The following is a 14,533-nucleotide window of genomic DNA, read 5'->3' as shown; positions in this document are numbered from 1 at the left end:
TGAACCATCACTTTCGTTGTTTCCGAGGTATGTCTGCGAGTAGTATTCAGCGTGATGCCTCGGTATGTATAGAACATACGGGACTTCAACAGAAGGTTAGCCCGGCGACGCAACATGGATCATTTCCCTTCAACTGCAGCACAATATCCGACTATATCAGTCATCTGGACCAGGAATAGTCCAGCACTCACTTGAAGTATGATCTTGCACCGCTATTGCTGGTCCAGACGATTACATTAGGTGGTTTGAGCAGCTATCTAAAGGCAGGCTTGAGAATGTTAACTACCTATGGAAAATAGGAAGTAGTATCTCTTAGAAAGAACTCTTAGACTTTGAAAGTGCGTAAGAACGAGCTATCTTTAGTAGGTCCCGTCTATTCTAGCAGAACTTAGTTCGGATTCTTCATTATCTCTCCACTGTCGTTAAGGGTATATTTATCGTAAGTGGGAGTAGAACAATACTCAGTTGACAGCTTCGGATTTCTAAAGGAGTTAAAGTTTCCAAGGTTTTATAAATAAGAGCTTGCTCCTCTAATCCCGAGAAGTAAAATGACATGTTACCGCGCTTTATAAAAGACAATCGAGCGTTCTAATCCGTTTGGCTTGGCGCAACATAATGTTGGAACTGATGGGGAAACCTTCAAGCATTTTTACTTTGGGCGTCGACGACCCCCCCGCCCGACATTACTTGATAAGGAGCCATGGAACGATGAACATCTTCCTCAGATCTGACCAGGTATCCTCTTTCACTTCTGTCTTGTGAGAACTCTGGGTTATTTGGCCGCAAAGGCGATATCAAGCTCGCCTGGCTACATTCTGTTAAACTGTATTTTCAACTGAAGGCATGGGTCCATCGTCGAAGTCATGATTTGTAGCGGGAGTGGTTGCAGTGCCGAAACTTTCTTCGACGTATCCAAATTGTGTTGCTGTGAATCTGAAATCTTTCGCCATCAGGTCGATCTTTTAAGGAAAAAGCAAGGTCTCGTGAGTCTTCACCACCTTGGCCGGCTGTGATGGCACCACCACTGGGAGATGACGGCGAAAGATACGCGTCCACGAGTACTGAGTCGTGAGTACTGAGCATGGGATATAAAAATATTCAAATCCTTTTTCTTCTCTGGAGTGTTGTTCGAGCCAATTCTTGAGCAAGCTACCGATTTGACTTTCGTCGTGATGGCCTCTGCATTTAAATCAGAGGCTCTGTTGTTAACAAACTCGTAGACGAGGACAACGATAATCATTCACACAGGCATAGGCGGTTGCATCGTCTCTCACCCTCCGCAGCATCGTGAGAGTATTGACGATGATATTGAAACAGAATACTTCAGGCATGAAAACTCAGTCATCAACAGTTAAAGCTGTCTGCTTTTCAACGCTGCGTGGTGCTTCAGCTCACCGAATCGACTGATTGCATGACTCTATCAGAAATCGCTATACAGCGCCGGAAATGTACGTTGGCTCTGTAGGACTCTATTCGAGCCCTGCGGGTGCATTTTTTATTTTTTCTCAATTGGCTTTCGACGATGATGAAAGTGAAGCAAACTTATGCAGCTTGTGAGCGATGATTAGGGACGGGGTAGAGGGGCAAGGAAGGGAACGACAAGCATGAGTCCTAATCACATTTCTATCATTCTAAAACAAAATCATAGATGCAGCGATGAAGTACATGTTTTGTAGCTAGTCCAGCTACGAATGCCTTGTGAACAATCCACGACAGCAACTCAAACGAGGCACGACAGCTATGACTAATTGTCTAGTAAAAATTTAGAACTCATCGATAGTACTGACTGGAAACCCACAAATGTGGGATGTTGTATTGATGTATTTCCAACAGCGAAAAGATAGCTATATGCCAAGAAGGGATAGAGTCTATTAAGGACTTCTTTTTTGATGTAGGAGCCTGAGATCCACGTGAACTCCCAGGTGTGCTGTGTCTCTGCTGTCGAGGACGTATCCGCTGCGTCGACGGGCATACACAGTTCTGGATTATGTGGTATCACTTGAGGAACATCACTCATGTTGGCCAGAGATGATAGAGATTCTTAAACCTTAGAGAAGCTGCTTGAATCCGCATCTATCAGAAGTCTCCATTGCCTCCCGTCTAGATTTAGAAGCCCTCTGATAAGTTATATACTTTATCGTTCCGCACCAGCTAGACGTCAATTCGAGAGCAATCCGCTTTATTGTCTCAGGACATGGCTCGCAAAAAACATTTCAAAGCGGCTATGAAGACTGCTGTTGTCGCCACTGTTCATCAGGACTTGGTTTCGTCTCTCTGGTATTCGTCCCCAGCAAGGCTTCTATGAACCCAGTAACTTGAAATAAGTTCATAGGCTCTGCACGATTCCGATTTTCCCATGATTTACCCTAAGAACTCACACTCCTCGGTGTTCTTTCGCTCGTATCTTGCCTGTGAGGCAAGAGCCACATGACCTCCATATTTGAGGAGATTTACGTACTTCTCATTATGCATTAAACGTTGAAGGCTGCAGTGCTGTTAGATTATAGAAGACCTAACGCATGACCAGAGTTCAGAGCAGCACCCAAAGCGGTAAGTGAACGTGCATTGTACTGTGATTGAAAAAGGCGATCTCATATTTCAACAATATAGCAGTTCAGTAATTATTGCCTCAACTATTACTACACTTAACTCCAGGCTGATACTGCTATTCCTCTTTGCTGTCTGTCAGTTATTCTCACAGGATATGCGCAAGACTCCATAATCCCTTGCAGTTGAACACCGCTTATGTTAGATGCTATCTCGTGCTGTCTACTGATCGTCTGGGATCGTTGCGGTCTTTGATACTAAAGGTAACTACAGATGCATACCTTGCAGTTATTTGTGCTTGCAGTTGTTTGAAAGCGATGCTGAGCCTTACTTATGCTCAAAAAAGAAGACCAGGGCTCTGGGCATAGCATCAAAAGAGTTCCGCTTGAGACGTTGGCGGAGACGATATAAGACCAAATGTTGACTTAGGGTTCACAATTTGATTTGCGAAAGCGTTCAATTCACACCCGTCGAACGTGGGAAACCAAACAGCGATGGGAATGTGCAAGGGACACATATACGCATTACATCTCGGTATAGTCGGCCATCCCCGGCGTGATCTGCCAAGGAGGTATTCGGGAACACATGTCCCTACCCTACGAATCTGTCATTTGAGAAGAGTTGACTGGTAACCTTGGAATTCACCTGGCACTTTAGATTACTGGAATAGACCTGATATGCAAAGGAAAGGTTCATATAACGATTACATTCGCGCCTTGGTAACTAACGGCAACAATGGATCACACGTATATATACGTAAATATACATGCCCATAGCTCGCTCCGCTCGACCTCGGACGAGGAGGGCCGTTTAAAATCCTGCGTAGTTTCTATTAAACTGATCTCTCTCATAAGAAATGACAGCTGTCTTCTTGTTTTATTGAGCGTAACTGAAAACTTTAGTTCTCAAAGCAACTCACACACTCACCCGAGAATGCCCAGACAACCAGTCAACATATCACACCATTGAACCATGTTGTAATCGTCCACCATCTCGACTGCTTGTCAACTATTCACGAGAAAAACACTATTATACCTGAAGACCGAACAAGATCTTGTGAAGCGCAAGGTTCAGTCGCGCCTGAACCTAGAACCTCATCAAAGATGAAAAAAGCGTTTTACTGGCTTCATATCACCTATCGACGCTACGTCCGAGACCACATTGGCCTGATTCTGAAATCGATCGTCTAGGCTTTGTTTTATAGATTCCTCAACCTGGCTGCCGAAGATTCCTCTAATGGAAATGACCCCTCGCCTATTGCTATCCATGTAATATGAAATGCTAGAGCGAATGGCGATCTGGCGAGGTTTGAAAGGGTTCGGAGCTTCATTTGTCATTGATCAAGCCAAAAGAATCGTGTCTGGCGTTTGTATTTGTGTGAATTTTCGGGTACCTGGGATTGAGGCCGTGATGCAGAGCAAAGCCCTGACAACAACGCTTCCGTGTGACGTCTCATCGATGTCCATGACACTACGCTCTTCTCTCCATCATCACTTCGTGCTTATCCCTAGATATTCCAATGCTTCGCGCTTCGCAGGCGGTATAGTACATCAGCTGAAAAGCATACATCGTGCTGGAATGGAATAGCATCACAGAAGGAGGTGCTCTTCTCCTTTCATTGGTCGTCCGCTTCTTGAAACCAGTGCCAATTTTGATTAAAACTTAATGTTGATTGCGAAATCAGGAAAAGTCTACATATAGCCCGATCCTGGTATCTGTATACCCAAACGCCGTCTATGGTATCTCGTACAACTGCTCGCCTTTGGCAATGAGTGTGCTGTTTTCCACTGTCCTCCTCTTGTCCTAGAGCTTCATGCCCGTCCCATGAAAAAAGGGGTATTCCTATACAAAACAAGTAGACAAAAAACCACAATTCAAAAGCAGACTGACGTAGGCAACCCCATGGGCCTTAGCACCCGCGACGCCCCAGCCTCATAAATCAACCCCTGGCCCTTAGCCAACCATTCCTCAAACGCCTCGCCAGTCTCATCCCCAGGGAAAGCATCCAACACCTTGCGGTCCGTGTCTGGGTACAGCGACCACACGCCCCTGAGCGAGTCTACCGTCGACCACGTGGCCAGCCTCCGTCTTGCACTACAATAGTGAAAGTAAAGCCTGCGGCAGAGATTGTACACCCGTTTCTGACACTCCGCCCGCGCCCCATCCTCGTCGCGCGCCTCGGGCGGGTTCCCGGGCATCACAGTCCACCACGCAAGACGCCACCGCAGGCTGGCAAGAATGCAACCCACCCGACGCAGCAGCGGGAGTAGCTCCTCCTCCTTGACCTTGGGCTCGGTGGACTTGTACAGCGCGCGCTGCAGGTAAGTATAGGCCTTGACCTCAACCTTGCGACAGATGACGCGGGCGAGCTGGGCGGCGAGGTGGAGAGGGCCGCTGTCGGAAGGGGATTCCGGGTCCAGGAAGCGTTCGGGAAGGTGGACGTGGGCCTTGTAGACGTAAGAGTAGCGCGCGCGGGAAGGCATGTTGTGGATGGCGCAGAGGAGGGCGAGGGGGTCGTCGGTCACGACATTGTCCATGCAGGCCTCCCAGTCCGCGTCGAGTTGGACGAGGTCCCTGTCGATAAAGGCGCTCCGGCTCCGGTCTGTCCTGCCGCCGCCGATTTGAGCCTTCAGGGTGAGGAGATACTCGTGGCACTTCTGGAGGTTGAGGGTGTAGACGGGCCGGTTGTCCTGGTGAACGCGGATGTCAAAGTCGCAGGGGGTGTCCAGCGCGGCGATGACGTCGTCGAGGGGAAAGACGCGCTGTAGAGGAATGCGGATGCGTCGTGTCCCGTCGAGCGAGAGGTGGTTGATGGCGCGCTGGGAGACGTAGTTGCAGGACCTCGAGAGGACTAAGTCCTCGAAATGGGCCAACTCGCAGGGGCCCGGCCACTTGCTAGAGCAGCCATGCTTTTCACACTGGACGCAGGGGCTGTCTGGGGAGTTGTCGACCCGTCTGCAACCCTGCTTTGAGTACTTGCAGCGGATGCAGACCGTCTTCTTGTTGCGGGTATCTTTGGCCTGCTCGCGGGATTTTGCTTCCATGGGACCGTTGCGGCGTCCACGGGCGGGGCCCTTTGGGCTTGTGCTTGGGAAGGGGGCAGCTGCGGTTTCCGGCTTTTTGGAACGGGAGCGAATTTGTACAGGTGCTGTGGTTGTCGAGGAGGCTATGAATTGCTCCTGGCTGGCGCGCGGCAACTGTATCATGGATGATCGGTTCGGCGGTGGCAATGCAGTGTGGCTGCGGGGACGGTTTGTTCTAGGGTCTACTGGTCTATGCACTCGCCGTGCTTGTGACGACAGAGGATTGCCCGGCCGGGTATAGTCTGATGAACGGCGAGGTCTCTGTCTCGGGACCTCCAGGCGGTCGTCGGTCGGGTTGAATGGTACCGACGGCCTCATATCTCGAAAGTTTTGCGTTCTAGTGTTCTGGAAGGTAAAGCTGTTGGTGGAAGTGTGGTCGATGGGATGTATTCCCGAGGTTGGGGAGGGCCCGGGAATGTTGAAGTCCTCGAATTGTTCAAACATGTTTGTGGCTTCCGGCGGGTGGATGACCAGCGAAGGCTGAGACTGTCCATCGGTGAACAATGGAAAGTCTCCGGATGGAAGGGTAGCGCCCCATGACTGGCTGAGACTCGCGTTTCCATCTTCTGAGAATTGCGCGCTCCAGTCCTCGTAGAATGGTGAGGCGGGACTCGGAAGGTGGGCGTGGCTTGACAGGCCGGCGGAGAGGGCGCTAACACTCTGTCGAGGAGCGCTCGTCGGCGTGGTCTGGAAGTTGAAAGTGTTCGTGGGAAACCCATGAGCGGAGGCGGGCGAAGAGCTGGCCGAGAATCCCAGCGTGTTCAGTGACGGACTGGCGTTGTTTGTCTGGACGTTGAGGAAGGGTCTCTGGACAAGGCCGGGGCTGCTCTCTATCGACGGCACGATGTACTCGGAGACGCTTGTGGTGGCACTATTGAGGGGGTTGAAGTTACCGAAGCTCTCGGCGAAGTCGCTCTGGCTGAACGTCACCGACTCGATATCATCCTTCCCGTGTGAGCTGGCTTGACTGATGCTGCGGGCGAGACCGTGCGATGACGGGCCGGCGGCGCCATGGCCGAGGTCCTTGTTCTCAAAGGACGAGCCGCCCCCGATGAGCAGTTCAATTGAGAGCTGTGCGTCTGTGAGGAGAAAGTCAGCAGGTGTTCTGTCAGCGGACGACGTGGAAGACTGACCGAGATCAGGACCTTGGTTCTTCGGGTCGGGAAGGGAGGGAAGGTCGGCGTTGAAAGCCCTAGAGGTAGTCAGCATCTTCTCTACCTTGGTATGTCCGTGTGTGTGTTAGGCACGTACTGGATCGACAACTGAGGGTTCCTTGGAACATCGGTGTCGGGGAGATAGAAGTCATCCACGATCGCAGGGTGGTAGTAGAGGTTGAACGGCTGGGTGCCGTCGCGGGCACCAGGCTGCCCGGCCCATGCCGAGGCGTCATCGCGCTGGTTAGTCCTGTGTGCCATGCCCACGCGCTGGCTTCCTCTTCTTTTCGAGTATCTTCGTGTCTGATGATGTACGGATGATGATGAAGCCACTTCTCGACAAGGTGGGCTGTGTTTGTAGAATTCTTCCTTCTTTTTGAGGTGGGTGGTGGCAAGAGGGGGAACCTAGACGGCCGCGCGCGGGGGGGAAGGAAGCGTCGCCCATCTTATTATGTCCCGTGTCTGCCTTCTATCGTTGTGCAGCCTCGTCTTGCCCAGCCCAGCAAGGCAACGCCCATCGCCTTGATTGGGTTGCAAATGCGCAGTGACATGTGTCTCGAGGTGACGGTGCAAGGTGAGTGGTCAGAAGGAGAGACTGGCTTTGGATTGGTGTCAGTGGTGGTGTGGGTGGGTACCCAGGACAGGTGTAAGTCACTGATGGCAGCTGGAGGTGGTCCCGTCCGCCTGTCTCTGTACGGTCCCTTTCCGCTAGCGGGTTTAGTGCGCTGCTGGGACGAGGACGAGGACCAACCAGCAGCTGGGCAGCATCGACGTGCACCTCTCGGTGTGTTCCAGCGATGGAAAGAGCACTAATGCGGCCTATATGATGCCCCCCGGGGAAGGGCTTCCTGGACCCGACACAGGGCGACGGGTTTTAGTGGGCGGTCGACACAACGGGGAAAACGTGCGGTACTTTTCTCGATCAGCGTTCCACTGCGCTAAAGCCGCACCAACGCAGGGCGCGCGCTGGGCAAACCACGAGGCGCACTGCCAGGGATGCCTCGTTGAGTCCCCGTCATCATCCTTCGATCAGGACTTCCATCGTCCTTCTATGCATGCAGCAGCAAGGTATGGGTCAGGCCCGGTCAGGTAGTCATCTGAGCTGAGGCATTATTTATCTGGCTCTGTCTACTGGCCGAATCTTGTTTCCCATCATGATGGAGGGTCCCGTTCATCCAATGTTGCCCCGTCTGATTTCCCGGCGCCGTAATCGGTCATGGATGAATGATTCACACTTTCAGCGGACAAAGTCAAGGCCGTTTTCTGTCTCTCTTGGGGGAAGCTCGCACACACTTTGAGGGAAATTCAACCTTGCCCTATCGAAACAAGCCTCTCGTTCCTCTTCGGGCCACCCCGCGCGTCATACCTCTTTGCCCAAGCACAACTGTCTCACTGATTGAGCCATCCTCTGTGTCGCCGCTCTAAGACTGATGATACCTAAGAACGACCCACCGTCCAGAGACGTACCACGCAGGTAATCCTTGTGCCACCATGGCTTGTAATAAGTCCCATTGGACGATGGAATACCATAAAAGCAGCCTTGGGCTACAGGCGATATCGCGTTCTCGTTTTAAACGTCTTAGGAACGCTCTAGTTGAGCAATTTATTAGTGGAAAAGTTGCCAATTTGACTTGAACTTGGGCTTGTTACGATCATAAGCAACTGAAGTTTGAGTGTCTCTTTCATGATCCAAGCTGCAGATGTGATTGGCATCTTACTTAAATGAAGCCGTTTTTCAACACCAAGGCCTGCTTAATGACCATGCTTTCTTCACTGGCTCCATTCTTTAACTTCGGTCTGGGATATCGTCGTGAGTTTGGGGCTAATTCTTGCCGGCAAGTGTGAATTTGCCCGTTTCATGGTCAACACACCCTGACTAACACCTCCGTCGACATCTCTCATGTCGGATATCTCGACAACAAGCGTATGGCACGATTTACATTTGTCAGAAATTCAACAGGAAGTCATATGAGGACATAGATGAACTGGCTCTGGAAACCAACCACTTCTCTCCTTCCCCATTGCGCTTCCCTCGTTCGCTTGCTTTGCCGCCTTGGCGCATGAGCCCCAAGACACAATCACTGGTGAATATAAGAGAGCCAGCACCTCGTGACCTTTGACCCAACGTCTGTTGCTCGCGCTGTCGGTTTCTCCAACCAAAAAAGATGTCTCTCACCGCCACCACGGCAACGACCAGCAACGCGACAACAACAGCCGCTTCTATCTCAGTACTCACAATCACCACGCCATGGGTGGAGCCGTCAGACTGCGCGTCCCAGTGGACGACCAGAATCGTGTCCTATGAAATGTACGGGGGCACCACCGTTACACAAGAGTACACCATTTCCAACCCCGCGGCGACATGCTATCCTTCCGGGTGGGACGGCTTCGCGCCGGAGCACCGTCTCAGGTTCAGACCGGGCGTGTGTCCCGACGGATGGGTTTACAACGACATGGCCGAGCCTATAACCCGAGTGGTCTCGACGGCTCATTGCTGCCAGAGGTTCGTCATTGTCCCTCTTCTTCAGATCACAAGAGCTAAAACGCTAACCAAAATCCATCGGTCCAGCGGCTTCGATCGCTTGGGGACCCATACCTTGAGAAGCCTCTCAACGTTGGCTCCCCTATGTGCAAAATCAGAGTGGACAACCGTAGGCACGAGATCGGGACCAAGAACCTTGGTGCACGATGCCTGGATCGTGACCTGGGCCAAATCTGACACGGCGACGTTGACGCCCAAGCTGCCGACGCTGACCAGCGGCATGAGGGTGCACACGTGGACGCCCGGTGAGAAGATCCCCAAGGGCCGAGACGACGCGAACAAGGTGGACAACGGCGTCCAGTACATGAGCCAGGGTGTGCTGTGGTTCTTGATGGTTGGGATGCCCATCATCGGGGCTCTCATGGTCAGCTCGTGTGTGTGGTGCTGTGTACGGAAGTGCAAGAAGAACAGACGAGAGAAGAGGGCTATCAAGGCCGCAGCAGCAACATAGCTGCTGGCAACTCTCCATTGGAAATTGAAGTTGTTGAAGACTATGTTGAGGAAGTTTCATAGCCCACCCTATAAGAGGGTCCACAGTAGATAAATCCAGTAAGAGCACTTCAGCTAATACTTCATCTAGTAAGAAGATCGCAGTATATACCTAGAAGCCTAGAATAACTGCTTACGCTAAACCTAACTATAACTACCTGTATTTAAGTAAAAGTATCTAGGCTAGACATATATACTATTATAGCTCTTAGTATCATATTAATAATAGCTTTATTATTAGTAAGGTTAACAGCCTTACTTATATAACTTACTGCATAGAGATAGCCTTATAAAGTTAGCTATATAAAAGCTTATCTTAGCTATATACTTAAGATACTACTTATACTAAGCTATAAGCTTATTCCTTATTATATAAACTACTTAGATTTCTTTATAATATATTCTATCTTATTTAATTTATAAAGCTTTATACCATAGGACTTTACTTAAAGTATACTCTAAGATACTAGAATTAATACTAACTATAAGGCTAGTTTTACTATAATTAGTAAAATAATAGCTTTTAATATATAAAGCCTTATAAATAGATTAACTATAGCTATATCTTACTTTATAATCTTAAAAGCTAATATTATAGCTATAGTTTACGCCTATCTACTTTAGTAAATCTTACTAAAAGAGGTAGCTATATTTACTACTAATCTTAGTTATTACGTTTACTTTAATAATATCCTTAGTAAAGTAGTATAGTTAATAAGTTAATTGAGCTTAAATTGAAGATATTACTAATAACTATAGAACTATAAGGATATTAGCCTAGTTAATAGAAAGCTTAGACTATAGTAATAGTATAATAGCTTCTAGTAATATTATAATAAATATTAGCTTTAGAAGGCGTAATATAAGCTATAAAGAAGATAGCTAAGTTTAATAATAGAAGGTATATATAAGAGTTAGAAAAAAGGTTAAAAAGTTAAAGAAAGTCTATAGTAATTAAACTAAGTTAAAGTTATAAAGTTATTATTAAAATAATATTAAAAGTAATAAGATTATCTAATAGATAGTATATATAACTATATATATAGGGGGAAATATGACTAAAGGGTAATCTATAGGAAATTATATAACTAGTAGGCTATTAGCTAAAGGGGTAAGTTAGAGGTCGTTATAGTATAGGTTCTAAGTAAAAATCACATTAAGTGGCTAGAGGCCATTGTTGAAGACTATATGGCATTTTACTTTGGACTTATACATGATATCTTAGTGATGCTATGCCTGACTAGCTCACTAACATGCCTCACTTAAAACGGCAACAACGCTAGCCGAGTTTGGCTTTCAAGCCCTACTTACCCAATCAGTGAGACAACATTTGAACCGCAGTTTTGTCTGACCAACAACACCACCCCGTCCACCTTCCGACCACGGAACCTCTTCTCGGCAGCCTGATCTTGGCCTCGGTCGCCTTCTTTTGCACTCTTTGTTGCTCCGCCTCCGCCTGCTTCACTCCAGAAGCCCCAGACTACTAAACGCATTCTCTGTCTCTTCCTCCTCCCAGCCTGACCTTCGGCAAGGACCTATCTCACCCTTCCGCTAGGACATCGGCGACCTGCGACAAGCAGAAAAATGCGGCTCTTGGTAATTCCCTTTACACTACCAAACCCGCAACGGGCATCCTCGACCACCGCCGACTGATGCACTGCCCGTAGCTCGTCAACGACGACGGGCCCCCGTCCGCCGTCTCGCCCTACTTCGCGCCCTTCCTCGCCGCCCTGCACGAGGCGGGCCACCAGACCGTCGTCGTCATCCCAGACCGTCCACTCTCCTGGATCGGCAAGGCGCACGCCGTCGGCAAGACCCTCACCGCCGCCAGCATCTGCCCTGCCTCCTTCTCTTCGACCCCCTGCCCCGTCGGCTGCGAGCACAAGCCCGACGACCGCCTGCACCGCTGGCTGGTTGTCGACGGCCCGCCCGCAAGCTGCACCCAGCTCGGTCTCTTCCACGCGGGCTTCGCGCCCGCGGACTTCGACCTCGTCGTCTCGGGGCCCAACCACGGCCGCAACGCGAGCACCGTGTGGGCGCTCGGCAGCGGCACCGTCGGCGGCGCGATGGAGGCCGCGCAGTGTGGGCGCCGCGCCGTCGCGCTCAGCTTCGGGAGCAAGGAGCCGCAGCCCGAGGGGACCATCCGCGCGGCGTGCGTGCGCGCCGCGGCGCTGGTGGGCGAACTGGCGAAGGACTGGCACCCGGGGGTGGAGGTGTACAGCGTTAACGTACCGATGGTGCCGGGAGTCGCGGACGCGCCGGTGCGGATGACGACGACGGCCCGGGGGCAGTGGGTCACCGGCGGGCTGTTCAGTCCGGCTGCTGCGGATCCCGAGAAGGCGGCGCTGGGGAGGGAGTATCGGTTCCGCTGGGCGCCGCAGCTGGCTGATGTGAAGAAGCAGGCCGAGGAGAGCCCCGAGGGGGAGGATTTGTGGGCTTCTGTGAATGGGGTGATTAGTATTGCGCCGTTGAAGGCGAGTTTCACGGCTGTTGATGTGGGCAAGTGACGATTACACGCAAAATGATGCGGTGTGCCATTTATAGATATAGACATAGACAGTAGATTAAAAAGAGTAGATAAGAGAACGAGTAGCGGCCGTCGCGTTGGTAGTTCATACAGACACGCATCCGTCTGCGCTGTCTTCGATGAAGATGCCGCCGTAGATCTGGCCCTCGTCCAGGCCGCTCTCCTGGTACCCCGAGTTCACCACGTCGTCGGTCCCCGTGGGCTTCTTGAGCATGCCGATCTGGTACTGGCCCTGACCGGCGAGGTCAGCTGAGATGATGTCCCCTGATTTCTGCAGCGGCTCGTCGTTGGCGGAGTACCAGACTTGGATCGTGCTATGGTCTCGTCAGTCTCCTTTTCCCAGCCCAAAACGTAGGGCATCGTGGGAGCTCACTTTTGATCAAAGTCCAGCGTCAGGGCGAAATTCTGCCACGAACCGTCCGTGGCCATCGGAGTGAACCACACCAGCCGGTTCTCCCTGTCGAGGAGCTTGAAGGTGTCTTCCGGCAAGCCCGGCTGCCCGATGATGGTGCCGGTCTGGAAGTTGAACTGGTTGGCGTCGTACGCCGCCGTCTCGTGCCAGACGTTCTGTCTCCCCCACGTCCCCGTTAGCACACTGTACTCCCAAGCACCATCATCAAGCATCGGCTGGGTGCGTTACCAGGTACTCATGCGTCAGGTTCAAAGGCCTCTCCGTGTCCTGCCGCACGCTGAAGTGCAGCGTCTTTGCCCCCTCGCCGCCGGGGCTGCCCGTGTTCGCGTCCGCGGCGAATTGCAGCCCCGCGCGGCGGAACCCGCGCTGGCTCATGAAGATGCTCTCGTCAGAGATGGTCACCTCCACCGCGCGCGAGCCGGCGGCGGCGTCGAAGCGGGAGGCGGGGACCGACGGGAGGAGGACGATGTCGGACCAGAGGAGGGTGTTGCCCTTGACGTAGGACGGGTTGAAGGGGTTCCAGCCGCCGCCGTTTGGGGCGTCGAAGTCGGTCGGGACGGCGGTGGAGGGGACGCGGCCGTCGAAGATTATGGGGCACCGGGTGAGGGAGCGGCAGGTCATGGTTGCTGAGAGGGCTGGTGTTGCGAGGGTTAGGAGTGTGAAGGGATGCATTTTGAAGGCCGCGGATTATGGGGATGGATTTGGTGGTTTGGAGATTGTTTGAGGAATTGGGGAGGATGGAGAATTGATGTTGTGTTTTTATGTCAGTACATATGGACGGTTTGGGTCATCGATGAGGTTGGGTGCTGGATGTCGGTGTTGTCTGTTCTAGGCAAGAACGGGGGCTTGGCTCCGAGAAGTCGGAACAGCCGTGTTCTTCGATTCTAGCAAGCGGCGATATCTAAGATTGTATCATGGGACACTAGTAGATGACTTCTGGCGATATCGCATTCCTCGCTCCAATTCATGGGTTTGGTCTTGCCGGAAAAGCAGAGCCTGAGGTAATTAGCTGGACTTCATGAGTAGGATATGTTGGATGTACGTGTCCATAAAGGACAAACGAATGACAGCATGAAAAAGTAGAGACAAGCAGAATTTGATTTTCAAATCTTCGGGACTTCCTGAAAAGATATCAGAAGCCAAGTATTGGCGTCCTTGGCTTCGAAGTGCAATTTCTGTGCATGGAACCAGTCTATTCGATCAAGCGTCCCCTCCGGAAACGCTGGAGTACATGGCAAAATCTAGAGATTTAATATGACGGAGAAGGTCGCGCGGCAGCTTTTTGCCTTCTTTTTTGTTTGTCTTTTTCTCTTGTTTAAATCTATAGCCCCCAGTCTCAAGTTTGTGAGGAATTATTATTTCTATGTCGATGTCGAGGATACGAGATTGAGAGATTCACAACACACGGGAGACTTGACAGAGTTAAGATAAATATTGAGTTAATCATTTGCTTTGAGAAAGTAGGTCAATTTGATCACCAACGTTTGCCGTGTTCTAGGTTCCAAGAATACTCGAGCATTGTATTTACAAGTAGGGCCAACCAAAGTGAGTTGCCACGTGGAGCAGACATACGAAGGTATTGGTATATGTAGGTACCTAAGTGAATACATCTTAGATGTTGACGGAAGGCGAAAGAGCGTAGTTGTAGACACAGGCGAGTTACTGGCCTGGTCTCTCTCATGTTCAGAAACCGCATTCAAGCTGTAGAGAAGGAAGTGAAGCATGTGTTGACACTAATTGGAAACGAAGATAATGTGCTTCTGAATTCTCCCAAAAGAA

General features: G+C 50.8%; 4 protein-coding genes across 4 annotated transcripts; 2 read left to right on the top strand and 2 right to left on the bottom strand.

Annotated features, from left to right (window-relative positions):
- Nucleotides 1-4,421: 4,421 nt before the first annotated feature.
- Nucleotides 4,422-7,045, bottom strand: COL26b_009107 (uncharacterized protein; the record flags this gene model as incomplete). The annotated part of the gene is made up of 3 exons (XM_053181848.1): nucleotides 4,422-6,709; nucleotides 6,764-6,822; nucleotides 6,882-7,045. The coding sequence occupies 3 exons, from the start codon at nucleotides 7,043-7,045 to the stop codon at nucleotides 4,422-4,424; spliced, it is 2,511 nt and encodes an 836-aa protein (XP_053034182.1).
- Nucleotides 7,046-8,949: 1,904 nt separating this feature from the next.
- On the top strand, nucleotides 8,950-9,777 carry COL26b_009106 (uncharacterized protein; the record flags this gene model as incomplete). Its single annotated transcript, XM_053181847.1, has 1 exon — nucleotides 8,950-9,777. One exon carries the CDS (start codon nucleotides 8,950-8,952, stop codon nucleotides 9,775-9,777), a length of 828 nt encoding a protein of 275 aa, XP_053034181.1.
- Nucleotides 9,778-11,399: 1,622 nt separating this feature from the next.
- Nucleotides 11,400-12,322, top strand: COL26b_009105 (uncharacterized protein; the record flags this gene model as incomplete). The annotated part of the gene is made up of 2 exons (XM_053181846.1): nucleotides 11,400-11,411; nucleotides 11,483-12,322. The coding sequence occupies 2 exons, from the start codon at nucleotides 11,400-11,402 to the stop codon at nucleotides 12,320-12,322; spliced, it is 852 nt and encodes a 283-aa protein (XP_053034180.1).
- A 105-nt stretch (nucleotides 12,323-12,427) lies between these two features.
- On the bottom strand, nucleotides 12,428-13,375 carry COL26b_009104 (uncharacterized protein; the record flags this gene model as incomplete). Its single annotated transcript, XM_053181845.1, is given in 3 exon segments — nucleotides 12,428-12,656; nucleotides 12,716-12,969; nucleotides 12,983-13,375. 3 exon segments carry the CDS (start codon nucleotides 13,373-13,375, stop codon nucleotides 12,428-12,430), a joined length of 876 nt encoding a protein of 291 aa, XP_053034179.1.
- Between the last annotated feature and the right edge of the window lie 1,158 nt (nucleotides 13,376-14,533).

The sequence above is a fragment of the Colletotrichum chrysophilum genome (genome assembly GCF_026319265.1).
Source record: "Colletotrichum chrysophilum strain AFK26 chromosome Unknown scaffold_85, whole genome shotgun sequence".
Classification (NCBI taxonomy): Eukaryota; Fungi; Ascomycota; class Sordariomycetes; order Glomerellales; family Glomerellaceae; genus Colletotrichum; species Colletotrichum chrysophilum.
The sequence above is the reverse complement of the archived record's forward strand: the minus strand, read 5'-3'. Positions and strand labels throughout refer to the sequence as shown.